Raw genomic sequence first — 24970 nt, 5'->3', positions numbered from 1 at the left:
CTCAGGCTGGCGTTTCGCTGCTGAACGAGTCTTCCCTTCCCAATATGGCGCCCGTCCCGGCGACGCTGTACGCCATGACGTAAGTGTGTTGCGGTGTACGCGCTACGTACGCGGCTGTGTGTCGGGCTGGCTGCTCTTTGTCCTCCATTAGAGCTCGGATTCCCGGTTCCACTCTGTACGGCGCAGGCCCGCTGTAGCGCAGCCGCTCTGAGGTTAGTGCCCTACCGCGCAATCTCCAGCTATTTCAGCCCCGGCGCAGCCGCACCAACACACCCGGCAGCGGCGGGGCGATAGGGGGACAGGAAAAATGCACGAAGCGGAATGAGAGCGGGCTTTTACCCAAATATGCTCCTTCCTTTCGACATTACGTTGGGGTTAAATCATCGATTAGCCTGGATGAAGCCACAAATTGAGCCCTGGTGCTGCAGCAGGCCGCACTAGGCCCGAGTTTGCGGGTGTGAGAGTCCTGGGAGGCGGGTAATTTGGGGGTCCGGATCGAGCCGGGGTCTCTTCGGAAACATCCTCCGGCCAAGACGATTCATGCTCTCGCCGTGCAGTAGACCATGTATCACCGCTCACCAAGACCTTTAATACACATATGAATATATAAATATATATAGATATTTGGCGTGTAAGTGTAATGATATACATGCATTCTACAGTAAACCTATGCATTATGTTTTGTGAGGACGAGCTGGCTGTGCAGCGGATTTGCAGGCACAGCACTCACAGCGCATGCAATATGAATTCAATGTAATAAAGCCCTATTTTGATGAGTTGTGAGTGAAAGTCGTGCACCTCCTTGGTGTCAGATGGGACAATATGTAACAGCCGGCTGAATCACCATTGTGTTTGAAATGAAATGCCATCATGCACAAAATGAAATAAATACATGATTGAAACCCCAGTGGAGAGCTCCTGGCGCTGATTGTGCCCATGCTGGTGGCGGTTGCTGTTTTTGTGTAGTTTGTGTGTGTTTACAGTGCAGACCTGTATCTGGTGATGCTGATGGTATTGACATGGTTTGATGGGGGAGGTTGAAAGTTGGAAGCCACAAAAAATGTCTCTGGTGTTTAAAGTGGCATTAAAGTGCACCTGGCTTTTTAATGTAAATGGGGCAGTCGGTGCAATAGGTCTTGTTCAGTGCTGTCACAAGGTTTCCTGACACAGATCTGGCGGGGAGGCTGACTTGCTTTCACTTTTGTCTTCCTTGCTTCATAGCTGTGCAATACATTTATCTTATGGTCTCCCTACAGTCCTCTTTTTGGATTTGCATGCATTCAATACTTGTAATGGTTATAACATTCTCCGTTATGTTTGAGTTTTTGTTTTAGTCAAGTATAATCAAATGTAACTTCAGCGTTGATGTGATATTTTCCTTTCTTTCCACTATGGTAGTTGAGAGAAAGCATGCATTGTGATCTCAGTATATATCTTAAAAGTGATCTAAATGCTTGTACACTATCCTGTTGACGTGATAAAGGATGTGTTTTTTTGTAGTTTTCGATTGGGCCAATGAGTGAAATTATACAGACTTTCTAATAATGATACTATTAAGGCACTTATTGCAGGTTTCCATAGACTTCTCCCAGCTAATGCTGATGCTTGGTTTATTTTGAAAAATGGTCTGACATCCCAGTGCCACGACCCAGTGATTGATAAAGACTGAAATGGTGTTTGTTCGGGATGGGCAGCCATCACCTTGTCCCCCATATTACAGATAAACACGTGAAATGCAAATTCACACAACAGTCACACTGGATGCACGTCTGTTGTCTTCTATAATCGTGTGTTGCAAGATGGTGACCGATCTTTTCCAGTGACAGCCCACAGCAGTATGAGTAATCATGCTTTTCACACAGTGTTTGATAACGTGAGCTTTTCTTCCTGAGCACGAAAGACCTGCTCTTGAATTAAACGGACAATGGCCAAGCTTCATAGCATTTCATTTTAAGTTACCTAAGTTTGAGGAATGTTTAGGAAAGTGAAACTACTGCTCTTACATCATCAGTGTATTATTTCCAGTCTCACTTACCATATACACTAGCAGCATTATTCTTCGAGTCAGGGCTGGTGCAACCATTAGGTCATTAGATCATTTTGGGATGTGCCCATGGGTGGTGTATTTATTATTTTCACAGTGCAAACCTTTTAAGCAAAAAAGTCCCACAAAATCTTCCTAAACCTAGTTTTGAGGTGGTATCAAGAAGATGCAAGGTCTTGCGCAGGGCTCTGAATCTCATTGTAGAGTCACTTTGGTATGAAACCTCTGCATCAGTCATCCCACCCCACCCTTTCTCTTCACATTCGCCCCATCACTTTAATCAAAAACCATTATTGCTGGGATAGATGCTTAGAGTACCAATATAAGTCAGAAGAAAAGTGAATCAATTAAATTATCAGGAAAAGCAGGTAAAAGCTGCCTTACTCTAAACTCCCTAATAGAAATCTTTATTTTATTTTATAATCACGCATCTCAAGCGGAATTGCAATTAATCAATTTCAACCCAGTTTCCCTGTGAGAGAAAGCGCAGACATACTTCCATCTCCATAAATCAATCCGCACACTTGCAGGCACTCACCCCCTTTACATACTACAAACAGAAGCAGAATCTAAGTGTTGGTGATGTCCAAAAGCAACAGAAATTGAACAATTAATGGTGTACACATTTTTATTGGCTTTTGAATTGCCTTGTTATATATTATATCAATGGGTCCATTTCTTTATTTCTCTGCCTTTTTTCTTTTTATATGTTCAACAACATACGTCTGGCAGGTTAAATCTGTTGAGCATTAATCCTTGAATTAATTAGTATGAATCCAATATGATCTGAGTAAATAACAATTTAAAACTCTACAATCTAACTTGAAGCAGTTTCTAATTGATTCCATTCGTGACTGCGTTCCTTCCCAGAATATTAATACAGTAAGGACCTCAGCTGTTTTTACTGTAGGAACTCTCCAATGTCTGACGGTGGAGCTGCCCTCTAGTGTTTATTATGAGGAAATCCACTCAATTAACCCGCTGGTGTTTTAAATGCATCTTCAGGCAAGCTTTAAGTTATTAAAACCTCTAGTGCCACCTTATACTATGGCTATGAATGGAAGACTGAGAGGAGATGGGAAAAGAAATTAAAAACAAAAGCCTTTTTATTTCATTTACTCAGCCTAGTCCGTTGTCAGGTGTCAGCCACACCGATTGGCTTTGGCACAGTTTGAGCTGTAATGGGTAGTATAGTGATTCCCTATCCCACCCAGCCTGATCGTGGCGGAGCCTTTAACTCCACTGGTGTAAGCGGGCCGAGCTGCCGTATCCTGACGGCTCTGCTTCACCGATTCGCCGGGGTAGTCATGGCAACCTTGGAAGTGGGAGATGGAGTGCAGGCGTCCATAGCCAGCCGAGATGTCAGGGGAGCGCAAGCTGCTAACGTGGTGTATTGTGCAGGGCTGAAATATGCAGCGTTTCCCGTTCTGCCTGTGCCTGAATGGGAATGGTGGCTTGTAGAGCCTGAAGACTCGCCGAGCTTGAGCCCTCTACCGTACGGTGTGGCCCCCCCGGCTCAGTCCGTTCGGGGTCGTTCTGAAAACCCAGACCGGTCTCCGTTCTGTGGTGCCTCCAATAATCGATTACTCTAACCCCTCTGTGTGCAGGACTTCCACGGGGTGTGAGTGCAAGCAGCTGCAGATTTACTGCACCTGCTCTCCCACTGCCACTAGATCACATGAGCCCTGTAGTTATGTCTGTCGCTGTACTAGGTCCGAGTTCAGAACGTCAACCTTAGTTTGCAAACGTCTGCTTGGCCGATACCTCCCCCCGTCTTCCATAGACTCAGTGGACCGTATGCTCCTTCAGATCTTGTGATGTGAGCCGCTTTGAAAAACGAAGCACTTGGGGCGGTCAAGCTTTCTGCATGTTACTCTCCTAGCCTGTGTCCCTCTGTTTCTCTGGAGGCATGAGTGGTTAATTCTCTCACTAGTGAAAAGCACACGCGCAAGTAAAAAAGTAAAGCTTATCCAGCTTATTGAAGACTGTGACCCTGTTATTGAAGCAAGGGCAATATGAACATTTGAAAACATTAAGCTGTAACCACAGAGTGTAGCAGTTGGGAGATGCGCACATCAGAGTGAGAAGTCGTGGAGAGTCTCTTGACTGAAATCAAGCAGATGTAGACCACTCTAAATGAATACCAATGCAGACCGGTCCACATCGCCCCCTTTCAGCAGTGTAGTCTGTTATGTATTTCATAGGATGGCTTTATCAAAGGTGACTCACAAACAAATACAACTTGTTTCTAATACCTGTACCGCCACTTCCTGTTTTTCTACACCGTCTAAACCATCATGCCCTTCTTGAATCTCATGTAAGTCCCATAAAGAACGCGTTGCTTCAAAAACGAAAAAAGTCTTGGCACGGGAAGGCCGCGCCGTACACATTGGGGTCTCTAAGGGCCTTGTGCTGTGTGTGTTTCGGTTGCAGCCTCTTCCAGACCAGCGTCCGGCGATGGAGGACCACGGCGTGAACCAGGCGGAGCACATGACCACCATTGAGGCCCACGCGGTGGCGCAGCAGGTGCAGCAGGTGCACGTGGCCACCTACACCGAGCACAGCATGCTGAGTGCCGACGAGGACTCGCCCTCCTCCCCCGAGGACACCTCCTACGACGACTCGGACATCCTCACCTCCACCGGCGCCGACGAGGTCACGGCACACCTGGCGGCCGCTGGTGAGGAGGCGCGCGATGTCGTTAGTATAGGGGTATAGTTAGTGACCTGGTAGCAGCTGCAGTGCAGTTATAGATGTCTCCACTAGAGGTCGATGTAGTATCATAGTTGATGCTACAATCGGCAGACCTCCCTTCACTGACAGGTCTAAATGTGTAATGACCTTTTAATAGCAAATAATCATACATTATATCATTATCCTCTCCATTTAATTGTAATTTCAATCATATCCAGTTATTAATTTAATGACAGTCAAATTGCACCTTTTGTTTTGCTTTTTTAATCAGATAAGAACCCCCAGGTCAAATCCCTCGCTTCAGTTGCATTTCCAGACCAATACTTATTTTGTCTGAGATTTCTCATCAGCTAATTACAACTCCAATACTACCAGGGCGCCCGACTTCCTGCCTGCTAATGGGGGAAGCGTTGGAAAGGGCGGGGGGTGCTGTAGAACAGGGTGGGCTGTTTTCTTCTCTGTGTTGTCGTGTTTCCCTGATACTGTGTGTGTGTGTGAGAGTGTGAGGGGGATCCAGTTACACTCTGACTCTCTGGGCTCTCCTCCCAGGCCCAGTGGGGATGGCGGCCGCCGCTGCTGTGGCGACGGGGAAGAAGCGGAAACGGCCGCACATCTTCGAGTCCAACCCCTCGATCCGCAAGAGGCAGCAGACACGCCTGCTGAGGTGAGCCCTGCAGCCCCCCGGGACCCTCCGCAGCGGATAATTGGCAATCTGACGCAATTCTTCCCCCCACACACTGTTTTTCTCACTTAAGTGACGAGGGAATGAAACCCTTGAACTCATTACTTCTACTTTTTTGTTTTTGTTTCTAAAGTTAACCTATTTTCCTGTTCTTTTATGGCACACAGGTCTGCCTGTCAAAGCTCCCTGTTTCCTGGGCCTTATGTTCTGGGCCCGCAGCGCCTCATTCTCTCAACTACTTCCTTGTGATCGTTGTGCATCTTGCAGGAAACTGAGCTGATGAAATGTCACAAAATATACACACCAGAAAACCCTATTATCATCAGTTTCAATAGAGATATTGCATCAGCTGACACGGCCATTTTTAAGAATGTATTTGTTTTTAAATAATTGCTTTTCTTGTACTGTCAATTGCGGTGAACTGAAAAGGCACTTCTTAGTTTGTTTGTATAAACTGAGGCAGCCCAGTAAAGTCAGCCAAAGGACGTCTGTAATAGTTATTTAATACCGTCGTATTCCAGAAGGTGGAGCCAATCGCTGAGGAATCTGTGTGTGCAGGACAGGCTGCCGATGCGGAACGGACAGATAACCGCAGACGTGTTTACAAACAACACGCCTGCCAGGGAATAACTCTCGTTTCTTGCGTGCGTTTGCTGCAGGAAATTGAGGGCCACCTTAGATGAATATACCACTAGAGTGGGCCAGCAGGCCATCGTGCTGTGCATCTCCCCGTCCAAGCCCAATGCTGTGTTCAAAGTGTTCGGGGCCGCCCCCCTGGAGAATGTGGTGAGTGCGGCAGCGACAAAATGATCTGTGGGTCCCGGCCTCAGCCTTTATCAAGCCTCCCCGAGACCCCTGCACCCCATGAACCCCTCTGTCTCTCTGCGGCCTCTCAGGTCAGGAAGTACAAGAGCATGATCCTGGAGGACCTGGAGACCGCGCTGGCAGAGCATGCCCCTCCCCCGCCCGAGATGAGCTCCGAGCTGCCGCCCCTCACCATCGATGGCATCCCCGTGTCTGTGGACAAGATGACACAGGTAACACAGCCGTGCTTTGAGTAGTGTCTGACTGTAAATGTAACACATCTACCTCCTTCAAAAGAGACTGGAGTGTCAGTGCCGGCCCCTGTCTGTCAACCATCTCTTATCTGTGGTGCAGTATTAGCGTGTAGGGCTGGATTCCTACAGGTAGGAATGTACTGAGAGCCCCTTCAGGCCTGTGGGGTATTTCAGTGGTATAAAGCCTGCAGTTTCTCTAGAATAACAGTCCCTTGTGCTGTTGAGAAAAAAAATGCAGCAGGAGCAACAATTGCATCATTGTGTTTGCTAATGGATTCTGTTTTTGAGGCCGTGCCAAAAGTCTATATGTGTCGGGGTTAACGCCCATTATTGTGCGGTAAAGTTGGTGGCAAGATGTCGCTGCTTGCCGTGGTCGTATCTTCGGTCACTTAGTTCGGCATTCGGTTTCCCCTCAAGGCAGGCTTGTTTACGCAACTTGGCGGTGCTGACGCAGTGGAATGCTCACCGTTGGAAACCAAATAGGGCGGCAGCTCTCCTCTCCTCTCCTGGGAGTGAAGTTGGGCTGGGGTGGGGTGGGGTGGGGGGGGGGGCAGGCAGGGTTTTGAAATGGCCAGCCAATGAGCGTTTGTACTCGGCCAGGTGTGGGAGAAGTTTTCGGAGATGCTTGTTATTTTTCTCTCAATCAATGAAAGGATAAATACCTCTCTCTCTCTCTCCCTCCCCTCTTTAATTGTCCAAGGCCCCCGTGAGGCCCATTACCTCACGTACCTTCTCCAGTGGAGGTGAAGGTGTAGTTGTGTGAGTGTGTGAGAGTGTTGGTTCATCTGCTGAGGGGCAGGTGAAGCTCAGGCTGGCCTGTGTCAGTAATTAGTGAGGCCCCTCAGCTCATTACCCACTGGCACTGTCGCTGCTGATTGGCTCCCTGGTGGATTAGAGGGAGAGGGGACGGGCTCTTAACAAGTGCCTCCAGCAGAACTGCTGCTCTTAAACTCTGTAACTCCTATAATTAAGCCATCTGCCCAACGCAAGACACAGATTGAGATGGGCAGCAGGATTGTGGGGCCTGGAAAAAAATATAAAAATAAAGATTCAGCACTTAATTTGCTCCTTTGGCTGCTGTTGCACAGTAAAGACCTGATAATTAAGCCCCCACTGCCCGGGGAATTAATACAAGGGAGGCAAAAGAATGCAGACCTGTCAACACAAAGTCACTAAAGAGTAGTTTGTTGTTTTGCTTATGTGCTAAAGTTATGCATAAACAAATAAATAAATAAATTGGTATTTTGTATCTCAGTAGTATCTGGCTGGTATAAGTTATCAGAATTTACTGGGGTAAATTTTTTGTTAAATATTCTTCCCAAGGTTACATTTTAAGTTTCTCATTAAGGAAACAGTTTTTGTTGTTTATTTCTACCCATATTTTGCGATTTACACAGTTTGCATTCCGCAGATGGATTCATTTAAGAGAAGTGTTTGGTAATGCTTATGATTTTTATGGGGGCTGTTGAACCACTTTAAATTACCAAATTAAATTATCTTCATTTAGGTGTGCCGCACACTATTGCACTTCTCTCGTGGACCCTCAGTCTGAACTTAGTGTTCCAGCAGTGTCTGAAGACCAGCTTGCAAATTACTATGAATCAGACTTTGTTTGTGTCATCTCGTCTGTACGGTATTTCTGCGTCTCTCCTCCAGATACGACTCGCTCTTGTCACGAAAAGTGTTCAATACCGTAGCCTAGTATTCAATAGTCATAATAATAATATGGAAAAGAAGGTTTTAGGCTTCGAACCCCAACAGGAATCTCACATTCTTGAGAATAATTCTCCCTATTCGGAAAAACAAACCAGCAAAAACGATATCCAACCTACACACCCGTGACTTTGCCCTGTACCTGCAGAGGCAGATGAGTTGAGCTCCGTGGCATTGGGGGTTTGTGTCTGAACACTGGGGCTAATGGCAGGCGATTTGTTTCTCTGGAGCCAAATTTAGCCGGTGATGTCAGGCGGCAGACGCTGCGGTGCTCCAGTGTGCAATATAATCCTGCTCAGGCCGGCGAATTATCGGAGACGCTAAGGACACCCAGCTTAACCCCAATGCCTCTGATGGTAATAATAGCAGCTCTGTGAAGAGGGCCTGGGCTTGATTGAGCAGGGACGAACTGGTTAAAGCGACTTGGCTTTAAACTCCCTCCCCCCTCAACCCCCTTTATACTGCAAACATCTTATGTAACACCCAAGGATGTAGCAGTTGGTTTCTGTTGTATCGTTGTAACCTTGGGCTTGTTGGAGATATCTTATTCCAGACTGCAGGGCGCTATAGAGTACCATTGCAGGCCATTGTGTCTTCAGCTAGGATCAGTTAAGAGAGAGGCCCTATCTTTGTTCATTAAACATCACTGCCCCACTGTCATTCTGAAGTTTTTACTGTCGCATTATCCTCCCTGTGTTCAACTTGGAGGAAGCTCTCAAAATGTCTCTAATTGTAGGGTAAAGTAGTAGGTGATTTAGAATTGCAGCCAGATTTGTTTTTCCACTAGCAAGTACTCACTGAACCTTCACAGATCATTAAAGGCCCATCTGAAATGCTCTGTGTGGGCAAAGAGATGACCACTGGACAGGACCGATGGACATGCAGGAGGAGGCGATCGCTCCGAGCTGCCGGGGGGATTGCTGGGGATTTTCTCCCATACTCGGGCCGATTTTGAATTAAGAAGTTTAAAGGTCCAGATCAGATGCAGAGGGGTTTAAAAAGTGCTGATGTGTATTAGATGATCAGAGTGGGGCAGATGGACCCTCGCAGGTTCTTTCAAGATATTAGAACCTGAGAAGAAAAAAGGATCTGATGGCTAATCTGTTGCGATTAAGAGATTTGCTAATCTATTGTCATTACTTAATTACCCTCTGAATGTCCTGGGACAGGGGTGGCAGGGGGCTCTGGGAATGGCCGGGCCTCTCGTTTGTCCATATTGTGGACATGTGGGATATGAACGTTAGAATGGATGGACGTGTGTGTGTATTTAATGAACACACACTGACTCGGGTGTCGTGGTGTTCTTCAGAAAACGTTTTTAAAAGTGTGCGGAAGCCTTTAACATTAAACAGCGGCCTAACGACCTCCCTCTCGCGTGACTCACTGTGCCCCGCTCTCTCGCTCCCCCAGGCCCAGCTCCGAGCATTCATCCCCGAGATGCTGAAGTATTCCACGGGCAGAGGCAAACCGGGCTGGGGCAAGGAGAGCTGCAAGCCCATCTGGTGGCCGGACGACATCCCTTGGGCGAACGTGCGCAGCGACGTCCGCAGCGAGGAGCAGAAACAGAGGGTGAGGCGGCCTGTGTCTGTATACCTGTATAGAAGCGCTTAACTTGACCTTTGAGTACACCTTAGCTTACCCAATCAAAATATAGCATTACACTCTTGCCTGTCTGAATCCCCCCCCACCCACGGTTGTCTGTCCCACCACGCTCCCTTTTGCAGACGCTTTCTGTTCTGTTTTTTTTTTACTGGTTGGTGCCAAAGGTCCTGTGGCATGACGCTGTGTCTTACGTCGTTGTGCAGGTGTCGTGGACGCAGGCCTTGCGCACGATCGTGAAGAACTGCTACAAGCAGCACGGCCGGGAGGACCTCCTCTACGCCTTCGAGGACCAGCAGGCGCCCCCGTCGCACGTGACCGCAGCCACCACGCACAGCATCGCCCACCTCGTCCCCTCGCAGACCGTGGTGCAGACCATCAGCAACCCCGACGGCACCGTCTCCCTCATACAAGTGAGTCTCTGCTCCAGACAGTTCTTGTGTTATTAAAACCAAATGTGAAGTGAACCCGAATCCCGGTTAATTCAACAAACAATGTTAACGGAGAAGGTTGCCCCAGGCAGGGTTTACACCCCCTTCCCAGTGGAGAAGGTATATGTAAATCTGTCTGTTACCTTTACTGTACTCGCAGGTGGGCACAGGCGCTACAGTAGCTACGCTTGCGGACGCCTCGGAGCTGCCCACGACCGTCACCGTGGCCCAGGTCAACTACTCCACAGTGACAGACGGGGAGGTAAGAGACCACGGGTAGAGTAGAAATGGCTGGCTGAAACCCCCATCGAGACTCGAATCGGTGCGCACAGAAGACCTGCCCTATCTTTGGTCTCTCGGGAAACACGTTTCAATTTGCACAAAAACACCAGTGCTAGAGAACAAACCGTGCTGTATTCATAGAAATATGGCACTGCATGACTGTGCAAATGTGTTTCAAGTTCATAATTGTTGGGATATTTGCTCTACAGTGTAGTTTACAGAAGGTTTGGGGAGATAAAGGACGGTTACTCATATTTTATTACAAACACAACAGCTATCTCTTAGATGGGTTAACCAATATTCAGTATTGTATATTTTGTTTACTAAAAAAAAAAAACAGAAGGGTATTAAATTGCAAAATCATAAAACAATAAAAGTTTTTCAGTAAATTGAAGATTTCAAATCCTAAGCAGATAAGAATAAGCTTTGAGGCTCAATCGATCATATTCATTCACCCATTCATGCCTCCATCCATCCCTCGCCCTCCGCAGGTCGAGCAGAACTGGGCGACGCTCCAAGGAGGGGAGATGACGATTCAGACGACCCAGGCCTCGGAGGCCACGCAGGCGGTGGCGTCGCTGGCGGAGGCCGCGGTGGCAGCGTCCCAGGAGATGCAGCAGGGAGCGACGGTTACCATGGCACTCAACAGGTACGCAGAAAGCCGAGGGGGTGGGGGCGGGGGGGCCCACTCGGGGGAGAGGGCCGGGCCTGGAAATTAGTTTGGGCAACAAAGTCAGCACTGTGGAGGAAAAACAAATTACCTGTCCGACTTGCCTGCTTGTTTGCGTGCTCGGTGAATTAAATCCAGTTCTGCAAGTACCTGCTTATTATTCCTGACATGCGAACGGTTGTGTTAATCAGCCAGCCCTCAGACCCCGCTGTGGCTGTGTGATTAAGAGAGTGATTTAGTCTCTTCAAATTAGCTGCCATTACCGCCGTATTGTGGTGGGAGAGGCTTAACCCTTCGAGTAGGAGGCACTGTTGCTTTTTCTATTCTTTTCTAATTGCTGGGTTTCTGGGTTTTAGTAAATCTCGCAATCTGGATTTGAGATCATATACTTAATAATCACTCATGTACAGTGGTCTTGCATCTTTCTTTCTTGGAGGAGGGCTGTGACTGAACAGTAAAGTTCTAAGGCCGGATTGAAACAGGACACTACAAACCGGTCTTCAGATTTGATCGGTTGTTGCTCAGCAAAAGCTGTGGCCCTTAACTGTGGGATGGAATACAGTGGGATCGTTACTGTGGATTCTCGAGGGACTGTTATTAAATCAGACAGAGTGGTACCCCCTGTGCCTCGGGCAACCACGTCCCTGGAAATGGGCAGCGTGGGAAGGGCAGGCCAGGCTGCAGTGATTCCTGGGTAGTGCCGAGGATGAATGCTACGGCAGTGAATGGGCGCCTTGGCCTGTGGCGCTTGTGCGGAGCCTGCCTTGGTACAAAGGTGCCGGGCTGCAGTTTCCACAACAGCATGCCGTGACTCCCCGAGCATCCCCCCCCCACCGCCATCCCCGAAGGCTTGTTACCAGCACTGTGCGCAGCTGAGCTCCACATCCTGTGTCACTGACGCGCTCCGGAGCAGAAGTTAAGGTCAGCGGCAGCCACATCGGTGCGCCGGCCATTGACGCTTGTTTGCGCGTTCGTTTATCTAAAATGCATTGATTGATTGTAAATGAAGCCGGCCTTTATAAAACATTTTGCAGAGTTATTTGCACATTCAGCAGGCAGTTATAAAAAAAAAGTTGCATAGTGCTGAGGTTGTGTATTGTGAAGTGGCAGATTCAGAAAATACAAGATAACAAATTGAAAATGCACTACAAGCTACAACAATGTTGATCTATATCTAGCAGCAATCTAGAATTGTTTTAGCAATTCAAATACATATGATTATCTATCTACACGAGTAAAGAACGCAAGGAAATTTGATTTAACGTTCCTAAATCTGTGATATTTATTTGTATCACTTCCTATTCCAGAAATCCGCAATCCAGAATGATTCCTCTGCTGGGGGAGGCCAGAGATGTTGTTTTTCAGGTGTTTCATCATCACATTGTGTGTTTGTGTGTGTGGGTCTGGATGTGGCACATTTACATGTGTCAGTGAAATGTGTGTGTGTTTCCAGTGTCTGGCCAGTCCTCAGCTTGTGTAACTGTGCACACCATAAGTGTACTATCCTGCATATAAAGGTGTGCCAAAGCAGCCAGCATCAATATTGTTTTCTCGCAATATGCTTCCAGTATTGGCAGTGAAGGATGTTTTTATTCCTGGCTGTGTGGAAAATAAGATGATCGGCATATAGCATATTCCCTGCTTGGCAGAATATCCCAGGTGATTTATTTCTCTCCTACGATCAGCCCATAAATTCTGCCTTCTCTTGAGTGTTACACACAACTGAGTTATAAAAGCAAAGCCCTGCACCTTTGATCTGCCCCCTAAGTAACGATGCGTCACAGTTCAATACCATTTTGAATAACAAATAGACTTCTATGGGAAACGCAGAAAGAAAGAAACACAATTCAAAAACACATCAAAGTATCATACATTCTTTCACTAATACAGCTTATAATCCCCCCCAACCTAACACACACACACACACACACACACACACACTGAGATGAGTGCAGGTTAAGTTAGTGGATCCAAAGACCATGAGGCAGAAATATTCAGGTGTTTTGTGAATGCTCTGCCCTGTGAATGAAGTAGAATCTCCCAGCAGAAGCACCTTGAAGCTCAAAGAACCGTCGACCCTCACTCTGTCCTTTCTCTCGGAAATCTGTTTTCTTAATAGGTATCCAGAGATTTCCAACTGAAGACTGTGGAACTAATGTGCTATTTAAAGTGTTTGCTCTTCTGGAAATATCAGTCATTTATTTCTGCTTACAAGACAGCGTCTATTTTGCAGACTCGCACGGTTACTTAGTCTTCATAAATATTTAACTCCGTATCAAAGGATTGTAGCATTATTTGTAAAAGGATCCGTGGCCTGAAAGAGTAGCGCAGAATATTAAAGCCAAAGAGAGGAGATACAAAATTGGGAGACAGTGAATTATAGGAAATGCTCATTGAAGTATTCTGAGAGCAAAGTTTTCAGAAGATTCAATTGGTTTGTTTGATAATGATTGTGATTTGGGGGGATATTCTTTTCCACTAGGTGTCAGTATCCAGTCATCAGTTTGACAATAAAATGGGAGTTGCAGGTCAAATATAAGGCGCGTGTCACCTCGTTCAGTGTGAACATGCTGATGAAACATTTTCAACCACTGGGCTGTTCATCTTCTAGGCCGGGTGCGTTATGTGGATAAATCTTGAGAATTGTAATCCAATTCTGTAGGGTAAACTGCTGTGTGCATCACATCCCAGTGAGAAATCAATACGGAGGTCATGTGACATGGGGCCCACAGTGGGCAGTGCAGTATGGGTTACACAGCAGGGTCAGTAATGTTGCTGTTCACCGCAGAGAGAGGCTTCTGTGACATAGGCCTGCATTGCCGGCGGTAACACTATGCCGGTGTGCGTCTGCGGTTTGTGCTGCGCTCTGATCGCCCCCTTTGATTATAAAAGCAATTCTTCTCCCCGGCAAAAGGTTCTGTTCCCAGGCCCACTGTCTTCTGAGCGGCCTGCTTTCTCAACAGCAGCTGCAAGAGCCTGCTCTCGTAATAACTCCCCCCCCCGGATAAAAATACATCTGCGCTAACGACGGAGGCCTAAAAATAAATTGCATCTCTGGATTATTCATAATCCTGGCAGTGGGGGGCCGGGGAACCGGCCGAGAGATTCTCCGCCGCGAGCCCGGCCGCTGTCGCTCTCTGGTATAAAATCCCATCGTGCTGGTTAGTCGTGCGGGAGCTAAGTGCTGCGGTATTTGGTTTCACTGTGCTCACGTCCTGCTGCTTTCTAAGTGGACGTTATAGATCCTGTGGCACTGCATACGAGCAAGGATGTGAACCCTGGGACCAGAGCCAAGTCCAAAAACAGGTTCTGAGGTTCTGGAATCTGTACTGTTCCCCCCTAGCTTAATTGGGGTTAATTGACTGTTGCCATGCCAATTATCCCCTCCCAAGCTGTCCCTATGGGGTACGTGGGTACGAAAATGGCCGCCGTGTTCCACCCAGCCTTAGTGCTCTGTTTAGTGTCTAAATTGGAGCCTTACCATGAAGAGCTTTGCTATCCTGACACTATGATAGAGTTAATTGTGTTAGGTTTGTTATTCTATATATATTGTGCCACATTCTGCTGCTCCTCTGGCCGTGAAAGTGTCTAGGAGGTATTTTGTTTGTAAATATGCCAGTGTGCATTAAATTGGATTTTAAACGCACGATTTATTCACCCTTCGCTGCTTTGATGATCGATAATAATCACTCACTTTTTCCACATTTCACATTGTGCTTGTCTAAGTTGTGGTGTGTCGTGTTGTCTTGTGACAGGCAGGTGTGTGTGTCAGAGGTCAATACGGTTTGTGCCATGTCTGTCCTCCTGCTCTTTGTCTGTCCTCCTTCTCCGTGACTATCCTCCTGCTCCGTGTCTGTTCTCCTGCTCTGTGTCTGTCCTCCTGTGCCGTCTCTGACCAGCGCTGTGTCCTCGTTGCAGCGAGGCGGCGGCCCACGCGGTGGCCACGCTGGCGGAGGCGACGCTGCAGGGCGGGGGGCAGATCGTCCTGGCCGGGGAGACCGCGGCCGCCGTGGGAGCGCTCACCGGGGTCCAGGACGCCAATGGTACTCACCGCTCACTACCTCCTGCTCACCCGCACACTTACCGTGAGATTGGTCTGGGGCCGGGGGGGGTTGGCGTGGGTGTACTGGTCCGGGGTGACTCCACGGTGACGTGACGGTCAACGACTTCAGTCGTGGGCTGAGGCTTTTAATGCTTCACTTCTTGCCTGAGTTGAAATATTAACATACGCCTGAGACCTCATCACCTTGAGCTTTTGCCTATGTGTAGAATTTGTGGTCAAGATGTCGTGGAATTGCTCTCCAGGTATCGGCGGCAGTGAATGTGCGCTCTGACACAGTGAGAGACGAGCTTGTTTGCAGAATCCACAGTGCCTTCTGGGAGGCTTCAGGAGAGATCTTATTACAAGACCCACCAGATATACTACTTTTCTCTTCCACAGGCGCAGTGAGGCAATGTTGTTTTTAGAACCTAAAGCATGCTCAGCCAGAGGAAAATGGTGGTAAAATATATATATATATATATATATATATATATATATGTAGACAGTGTAAATGTTTTCCCTCAATGTATTGGATTTGACATGCCGATTGCCAAAGCACTGTATTTTACACTTAGCGATATATGTTTCTGTGGTGGAAGGTTTGAATTTCAGTCTAGTTTGTAGCCTCTGTTCTCCTGCTCCTAAATAACTTCCTCCCACCTGCCCAGGATGTGATATAAAGGATGCGAATTCTCTTTCACCATTAATTTCTTTCTCTTCATTTCAGATTTACATACAGGACATACTCTGGATACAAAACTACTGGGTAATTTTCAAAATAGGAGTTAAATCTCAATATTGTGCAAAAGGTTTAAAATTACAATAAATACACCTTATCTTGTAGGACCTATGGGCATCTGGAAACAAAATAATAACTCTTCGCCACTGATCTTAGTATATCACTGCTCAGGGGCGCGCTTGCAGTTTGAGACTGGAATATGTGGATATTTACAAACCTCTGACTTCAGAATGCTTAATATAGCGAAATACCAGTGGGTACAAGGTTAAACTAGCTGTTAATGCATTGGCATGTTCTATATATTTTTTTCCAGATGAGCACAAGTCCTTTAGCACTGTGTCCTCAGTTGTACAATCTAGGGTTGATAGTTCCTGTTTGTGTGAAGCTCTTTCAACTGTGGTGTTTTTTGCTTTAAATGTAGTATTTGAGTGGGCAGCGTTTTTATTGCTGATTTCCGTGCATTCTTCCAGCACCTTCTACTGACCTTTAGTTTGGTGAAAGGGGAAACATCTGAATAATTATAGCATGCAATTGACCTACTGGTGTCTGCATGATCGCCTCTCTCAGCCTGTCCTGCTGATGGGACCACTTTGTTTAGTTTTTTTGTACACAAGGTTGAATGTGACTAGTAGATCTTCTGGGTTTCAGATTTGGTTGGGGGAAAGATATATTAAAAATCACAAGTTTTGTGATAGAAGTTCATAGAAGATGGGGAAATGAATCCTTGTATTCTATTGGATGCAAAGGGTTGTTTTAATTCACTGTGACCAATCATGGCTCAGGACTCATACCCTGCTCTGTGGAATAATGATTGTGGCACTAATATAAACTGCACAGTCTCCCATCCACGTTAGCACTCATCCATGAGTCTTAATCAGAGGGAGTCTCCTGGTCTGGGGTTCACGGTACCAACAATGGGGCAAAACACCCATCAGAGTCCTGTTCAATAACAAAGATGTCAGTCCTGCACAGTCAGATGTAAATAAAATGCTGTGGGGGGAATCAGGAAGTTGTATATTTATATATATTTCCACTAATGGTATGAGGATTGTTATCCAGCTATCCAAATAGCACTGTCCTTGAATTCCTGATTCATACCACCGCCAGAACGTCCAAAAGTCCATCCATTATTTATATCTTTCTTAGTGGTGAGACAAGCAGCTACCTTTTCAAAAGCATTTGCATTGGTTTGTCAGTTGTTAAGATGTATGCGCTTCAGGTCAACATTAATGCCTCGATGGTCTCTGTAGGACGGCCATTTCATATTTATTCGGAATCGGTATTTTTCACCAATAGCCTAGTCTCTATTGATTTGAATGCTTTTCTGGTTTGTTAATTGTGTGCTTTTAGGGGATTTTAAATATTTTATCGTGTGTGCTGGAGTCTGAAGCCTTAATGTGCCCTGGAGTTCAGTATGAAGTGCTAGGCTTTGGAGGAAAATAGATTTTTTCACGCAGTCGCTTAACAATCGCTTGGTTGTTTTACACATTGGAAGAAGAAATATTGCCAGTAAACAGGGGAACAAATTGGTGGAGATTTTGAAACCTCAGACCAGCTCTGTGCCCCGTTTCCAAGTCCTTAACTCTTTGGAACGGTGACATTGTGAAATTCTGGTGAGACCGCAGTGTAGGAAAGCACATTGAAATCCTGGCCGAGCCCCCAGAGGTGTGGTACACGTGTGATGTAACCCCTGGGGTAACTGCCACACTGTTATAGACCTTCACTGTGGAATCCGTGCCGAACGATTCTCCTACAATCCTATCCATTTATCTGGGTGCCTCTGGGAGCCCCTGTACTCCCTCACATCCTGCCTGCCTCCTACCCCACAGTGCGGAAGTGCCCCTCCTGTCCCGGCGAGGATGGTGGTCCCTCGGGAGCCCTCCTAAAGAGCTTTGATCCACTCCATTAGGAGTCCATAGACTAATCACCCCGACAGCTGTCCTGCCGATACTGTACTGGTTTAATCATTGGCCGTCTGCGGACCACGTGTGCTGAATTAGGAGAGTGGACAGGAGCGAAGGGTCTATTTAGAAATTTAAGCTGATTACTGGGCGTTTACACTACATTTAAAGAAGTGGACAGCGGGATCCCCTCGACCATTAGTACAACATGTCCAACAGTTTCCCCTCCCGGCCCCCTTGAGATCCAGGCTTCTTGCAGATAGTGGGGTCTCTTCTGCCTATTCCCTATGTGTCTGTGAACCGGGCCCTGTATCGGGTTATCACAGTGAACCATCAGGAAGGACACTATTTTGTCACTTGGTTTGTTTGTTTATTTTTAAATCCCGTTACATCTCATCTTGTGTCTCGTTTTCAGTGCCGTATTCTGTAATTTGCGGGGGGGGTTGTTTTTTATGAATGAAATGTGAGAGTCAGTAGAAGATGAACGACAGCTTAGCACTTGCATACGATGTCAACAGTCTTTGCATCCTCCCTGAATGGGGTGACTTTATTTGTGTTGACAGTGCCAGCAGCGTGTAAGTCCATTAGCGTGTGATGAGCCCTGATCTGATCTCCATGTGCAGAAGCCCGGGGATCAGTCTGTTGATTCCCAGGGTCCAGGGCGAGATGTTGTACTGGAGCCCATCAAGAGACCACCTGGATGTTGTCCTGATTAATCGAGAAGCCCTGCAGTCTTAGGCCGGAGAAATTATTGAAAGAAGGCGGTGATTTATAATGTGCAGACACTGCTAAAGAGGTTTTTGTGTCTGTGTGCTTTTAAACATATATGCATATCCACTTTTTTACACTGCACTGGATTGGTGTCATAAAGTGGGATGCAATGCATACGTACTGAGAGGAAAATATGTCATAGAAGACATACCCTCGTACTTGATACAGATAGTTTGTGGATATTAGGATTGGCCCTTGCTGCAGCAATGCGTTTGGTATCGATCCATCCCGAGCTGGATTCTTTTTCCGTGACGTTTTTGTGGTTCTTGTTGCTCTCGCAGGCTGAAGGCCCCAATGCTGTACAGCACCATCGCCACTATCCATCCATATAAGCGTGGAACAGCACAGTATGCCCCATGCAGATTAGGATTTAAATATTCCCCATCCAGATGCTTATAAACTATTTGCACTAAAAGATATATTTTAACCCCGAGACCCACTGAGAGACCCTTATAGGTTCCAGTTGTAGTCTGTGTTGATGATTAATTGAAATTTTTGTAGTGGACTTTTACCTCTCTGAACGTTTATTTACCTCTCTGAAGGGGATTTGAACAGGGGTTTTTTAAGCTTCGGGCATAAATTTGGCAACATCCTTATCCGATCCCCATAATGCAGCCGGCGTGGGTTCTGCGCAGCGCTGGAAGAGTGGCAGTTTGCTGATTGAAGCGCCTGTATTTAACTCCTACTCCAATCAGCTGCCCCTCTCTGTCAAGTTAATGAACTGTGGAGAGCAGGCAGCTGCCGCACAGCGCACTCGACAGCCAGGGACACTCCGGCCCCAGCCACACCCACAGCGGCAGCCCCCTCGGCCAATCGCACGGAGCCCGTGAGCCACATCAGTAGTGCAGATTCTTGCCGTCCTTGTTTCTGTAAGATTGTCCAGATGGACTTTTGTGCAGGGTTTCTGGTTCCGAGTTCATGTAGTCTAGGCCGCAACGCACCCCAAATAGTCTTTCCGTGTGTGAATTGTCTTTGTTCCCTCTATTGCAGGCTAGGAGAGGTGTGGCCAGTTTGTGAATAGTGAACAGTGCTAAAGACAGTCAGTGCCTGCAGTTGGACCCGGGATTACTGTGTCCTGGTGATTAGCTGGGGCAGCTCTCCAAATGAGGATTTGAGTTGAGAATGGAGTAAACCGTGAATTTATCTAAATTACCAGCTTCTCACTGAAAGGCCATTACTTATATTAGAAATCTCTTCAGGAGTGCACTGTGTCCACTGTGAATGTGTCCTTATAAAATATATATGTTTAAACACCTCCAAAGCATTGAAAGTCCAAAAGGAATCCCTTTCATCATACTACTGTAAAGTAAGTGGAGTATGTATGTATTCCTTTTTTAATTAAGTTTAAATCAGTGTTTTAGTAACCATGTAGTCAGCTGAGTAGGCAAAACAGACATTTCAAAAAACGTGTTTACTGTAGAAGAGCAAGAGAAAAGTGACTGCAGCAGGGAGCAAATCTGAATTTGACAGTTGTATTTGAACCTGATTTTAACTCAAGCCAGGTGTTGCCTTTATGATTTTGCAAACCAAAGCCATTTAATATAAACCAATGCAAATCATATTGTTCGCGTAACCAAAAGGGGGCCCTGGCTTGACGCAACACGCCGACTGCAGGCGATCGCTGCCAAATGGCCGCCTGCCAGTCAGGTGACTCCCCCTGGCAGGTTCTCCAGGTGGGCCCTGCTTTAGCGCCCCGGCTCCTCTCCCTGATAACCTCTGGCCCTGATCCACTCCAGAGGGCAGCGGGGCTGTCTGGAGCTGAAATTGTCCGCTGACCTTCCCCTCGCCCGCGACAGCTTGCGTGGATCTAAAGAGGCTCATGTGACGGCAGTAATCCGCAGGCGGAAAGCAGCTGGAGCCGCCGACTCAATCGGCCCTTTGTTCGGCAGCGCAGACACAGACCGGCCTGCGCTCCCCCTCTCTCTCCATCTCTCTCTTCCTCCTTCGCTCCCTCGCTCTGTCCACGCTGCCCCATGCACTCCGCCCCCCTAGCGCGCCAGCCGTTGTATGAAACGCGATGTTTGGCAGGAATGTGTGCCGTCACCTTCAGGTCTCATACGGCACGGGAGTGCTTTACACAAGTGTGGAAGCGTTTACTGGCTTTGTTTTATCTGGGTCTGAATCGGTAAATGCACTTATCTGTAGTCGTTGTAGTTTCAATGCCGTACAGGAAGAGTCTGCTGTATCTCTGCAGTATCTGTGCGGCCGAGGTGTTGATGTAACCGGGAGATTGCAGTTTACCAGGGAGGTGCAGTAATTGGGAAATGGAGGTAGCTCAAAGGGTATTTCCTTTCAGATCGAATCTAATTAACAAATGGTTTTTGTTGCGCAGTTTTTCTTTTTAAAATGACCATCAAGAAAATATCCCTTTAGAGAAGAGAGAGTCTTTTTAGTATAAGTCAATAGGGCAAAGCAGAGCAACATTTTTCTGACTCATTTCTGGCTCTGTACTGGTTTGTATGGGAGCCTTTGAGGAATACTCAGCTGTGTTTCTGTCTGATTTGATCTAAATGATAATATTTAAAGACAGATTTAAAAGAAATAATTCAGAAAAAATAAAATGGCACTAACACAACTTCCCCCTCCAGAAGTGAGTCCCCTCTTTGCGAGTGTGTGTGTGTGTGGCTGACTGTCTGTGCATGTACACTGGCACTTTGTAACGCACCCTGTTTGTCTCTCGCACCCCAGGCTTGGTCCAGATCCCCGTCAGTATGTACCAGACCGTGGTCACCAGCCTGGCGCAGGGGAACCGGCCGGTGCAAGTGGCCATGGCCCCCGTCGCCACCCGGATAGACAACAGCGTCACTCTGGACGGACAGGCAGTGGAAGTGGTGACCTTGGAACAGTGACCTCTCCCTGGGAGCGTGGCGTCAGCGCCTCCTGGCAGCCTCCTGGCGCCCAGCGCGTCGAGACTGGCGAAGACGAGGGCAGCTCTGCGGAGGAAGGCTGGGCCGGGATTTTGTATTGTATAATAAAGTAATTAGAAGACAAAAAAACATTTCCAGGGGTACAAAATATATATCATTGCATTTTGTTTACTATGTAAAGATGATGGGTTTTTTTAGTTGCATTTTTTGGCAATTTTGGCTATGTGGGTTTGTGGGAGGGATGTGGGGGGGCGGGGGGTAATTAAATATTTATTTCTTTATGCTTACATCTTTTATGCGTTTTAAAAACTGAACCAAAAAAGGTTAGCTGTACACCCAGATGATATGAACCTAGTCATCACAGCCATGTCCGTGAACCGTTGAGGTAATGCTACTGCACGAGGCGTTTCTGTTTTTATATTTCTGTCTGGGAACAGGAAGCGCTGGGGATTGTACTGATATTCCACCTGATTTCCTTTACTAATACAATACTCGAACATCATACGTGTAACATACTTGAGTAGGAGTATATCTGTAGTGCGTTCTAAGCATAGAGGTAGTGCGTCAATCTGATCCCATTCGAACTGGCCTTTTCTGCAGGAATCTTTCAGCCACCGTTCCTCTGTTTGCTCAGGAAATCTATTTTTTTTTGTTGCCATTCTGTTAATTGAAGTTTAGCTTCTGCTTTTATCTGGGAAATCATACATGTTTTAAGCCAGGAGGGAGAAAATATTAAATGGTCTCGACAAAAAAAATGTATCTCCCTGTTTTTGAAATGCAAATGACTTGGATCTGGTGACTCGGGTGGCAGAAAGGAAGGATATCGGATTCTGTTACGATCTCTGCCAAATCTGGATTGTGAACAGAGTGGAAGTGACCTGATTTTCTGTCATCGTCATGGTCTTTTAAATGAATCGCAGGACAGGAGAGACCAACACCATGATTTGTTTTGTAGGGCTGTAGTACACTAGCATGAAGTGGTATTTGCACATTTTCCTTTTGTATATTTTGTTTAGTATTTATATACTTTTCTTTTTATACCCTGTACTGACCTTTCTGCATCGCATTGCCTTAGCCGTCGACTCACGCCAGCTGGGCCGCTTACTCGCTCCTCGCTTGTTTTTCCCAGCCATGGCCCTTCTCGTGCGGTTTTATCTCCTTGGAGGTTTGCTTTCTCTTCGAGGAAAGTGGTCTGCAGACCGCTTCATTCTCAGCGTTTAGTGCTGATCGCCCAGCTTGTCCCGGGAGCGTGTGTACTTTGGGCATGATGGAGGGGCGTAAGTAGTGTCATCCGAAACTTCTGGTGCAAAGGCGAAGAGGACAGCCAGAGCATCCGATTTATAGTGTGGTGTATGTGTGAGTACAGACTCTTGTGCTGAGATCCCGGAGGACCACCCTGGACCACCCCTGTGAGTCGTGCTGTGCTTGTGGATCTACTGCTCCTCACAGACAGGCGTTTGTTCTTGTTCGTTTGGATCAACGACAAAGGAATTCCCTTTATTTCTCACTTAGCCAGGTGTTGACACTCATATTTACTGTTTTATATTTTAAAAAATGATGTTCTTTGTAGACATTTCTATAGGTTTGTGTGAAATGTATTTGCAATATATAAGAAGTCTTGCCAGTAGGATCTTTTTTTCGTGGTTAATGTATGATTGACTTCACAGTTCGGGACGTCCCTGTATTGACAGTAACTTTGGGAACCAATTCAACACAGTGACTGGAGTCACAGACAGACAGAGCATGCAGACCGTGTGACACGCCAGCAGTGGCTGCTTCAGTAAATGGCTGCTGTACATGAAGACATCGTGGAAATGTTTTATTTTCTTTACAAATATATCGGAGCTCATACGTGATATTAAGTTGTCTTGTACTCCACTTTAAGGTATACTTTTGTTGTGATTTATATTTTGTTTGAAATAAAAGAAGACATCTTTAAAATGAAAACATGTTTTTATTTATAGAGTTGATACAAATTACATCGATTTAAATTCCCCCCAGGATTCAGATTTCCCTTTTGCATTGAATTAGGTTGTCCCTTTCAACAATTGGTTGTAACATCATTGACGTCACCAAATAAGCTGTGCTATTAAAAAAAAAAAAAAAAAGTGTTCAGCTCTTGCTGTGTAGTATATTTTCATCAAACCCAGAGACGCATGAATAAGCGTTTGAAAACGTATATTTGTTCAAACTTCACTTGTTTTTCTCATTTGAAAGCAGAGGGCAGCAGTTATTCAAGTACAAAACCACAAGACAGATGCATGTCATAAGAATTTTATTTATTCATTTTCCCCACTGGTGGCAAGGTATGTGAACAAAGACAAATATCTTAAACTGTACAGCAAATAAATGCAGGCTACAGAACTTTTTCTGGACATTGAGACATTTTCAGAGCAAAGGACACGGCAGAAGAATGTCATTTATTGATACATCTACATCTTATGCACTATACATATATACGTCACTCTGGGAACGTGGGGTTAACTATGCAATGTCAGTAAACATGACGGTGAGCCAGTCTTTTATTTCCTCTGTTGTTCTGGCTTTGCTCTGAAGGCCATGATTGGGAATTGTGTTCCCTCCAGACACTGTGGCCCTTCAGCTAGCCGGCAGGGCTCCATCCACTCAGGTGGGTCACGATGTCTAGGACAGTCTCCTGCTGACCTCAATCCCCCTCACCCCCCGCTGCCCGCTGTGACGGACAGGGGACTCGCTGCAATATAAGCTGAGGCCCCACCTCCCCCCCGCCTTCGTTAAAACCCAGGATTTAAACTCCCGGCCTTCTGCTGCCGAAATAATATTTATAATCTGTGCATACATGCCCCGCTCTCTCTAAATAATAGAACCAGATTAACATGTATGTGCCATGGAGTGATTCCATTAAAAAAAAAAAAAAAAAAAAAAAAGGTTTGATGTATTTAAAACAAAAATCTATTCTCTTATTTGAGGGAGGTGAGATGGCAACTCCTGGGATGTCAGAGACGACGGGGCTTAAGATGGCGGTTCTGGCAGCTGGTGTGGCGCAGTGCCGGCGCGGGGCTGTGTGCGTCACCCGGGATTAGGCCTCTTCATCACAGTTCAGGGAGTGCCTCACCTCCAGCCCAGCCAGGCCAGGACAGTCAGCTGTGCGCCGCTCAGAGGTCTTTACATTTCTACCTTCCTCTCAACCTCTAAACCTCTTAACCCCCCCTCTCAGCCGAGCGCAGTCGTTAACTACGAGACCAGTCTAATCACCAACGACACGACGCAAGATTGAACATAAAAACGGAGCATTTCAAATAAGATTCATAACCAGATTTTGAAATGGAAATGAATATCAATATTGCCACTACCATTTATACTGCTACTAACAATAATAATAGAAGAGAACTGGGTGCCATTTTGTTTTTATTTGGATTATACCTTGCAGTTATCGTAACTGTAATCATTTATATAACCTCTCCTTAATCATATCTTCATTCAACTACTTTATAACAG

At 46.4% G+C, this 24970-nt stretch overlaps 1 protein-coding gene across 7 annotated transcripts; it reads left to right on the top strand.

Annotated features, from left to right (window-relative positions):
- Nucleotides 1-113: 113 nt before the first annotated feature.
- nrf1 (nuclear respiratory factor 1) lies at nt 114-23440 on the top strand. Of its 7 annotated transcripts, none has more exons than XM_066723551.1 (12): nt 114-212; nt 4478-4724; nt 5288-5402; nt 6080-6206; nt 6317-6457; nt 9602-9760; nt 9997-10203; nt 10382-10483; nt 10995-11152; nt 15092-15258; nt 15943-15981; nt 21315-23440. In XM_066723551.1, the coding sequence occupies exons 2-12, from the start codon at nt 4502-4504 to the stop codon at nt 21473-21475; spliced, it is 1599 nt and encodes a 532-aa protein (XP_066579648.1). In that variant the 5' UTR covers nt 114-212; nt 4478-4501; the 3' UTR covers nt 21476-23440. The 7 variants fall into 7 exon arrangements, with proteins under 7 accessions (XP_066579648.1, XP_066579650.1, XP_066579646.1 ...); XM_066723553.1 differs by having other exon boundaries at nt 9958-10203; nt 15092-15216; XM_066723549.1 differs by having other exon boundaries at nt 9958-10203.
- The last annotated feature ends 1530 nt before the right edge of the window (nt 23441-24970 follow it).

This window comes from Amia ocellicauda, chromosome 15 (genome assembly GCF_036373705.1).
Source record: "Amia ocellicauda isolate fAmiCal2 chromosome 15, fAmiCal2.hap1, whole genome shotgun sequence".
Classification (NCBI taxonomy): domain Eukaryota; kingdom Metazoa; phylum Chordata; class Actinopteri; order Amiiformes; family Amiidae; genus Amia; species Amia ocellicauda.
The sequence above is the reverse complement of the archived record's forward strand: the minus strand, read 5'-3'. Positions and strand labels throughout refer to the sequence as shown.

Coding starts and splice junctions, on each gene's coding strand:
- nrf1 (XM_066723549.1), top strand. CDS start 4,502: ATGGAGGACCACGGCGTGAACCAGGCGGAGCACATGACCACCATTGAG. Junction 6,207..6,316: donor CCGCCCCCCTGGAGAATGTG/GTGAGTGCGGCA, acceptor GCGGCCTCTCAG/GTCAGGAAGTACAAGAGCAT. Junction 11,153..15,091: donor GTTACCATGGCACTCAACAG/GTACGCAGAAAG, acceptor TCCTCGTTGCAG/CGAGGCGGCGGCCCACGCGG.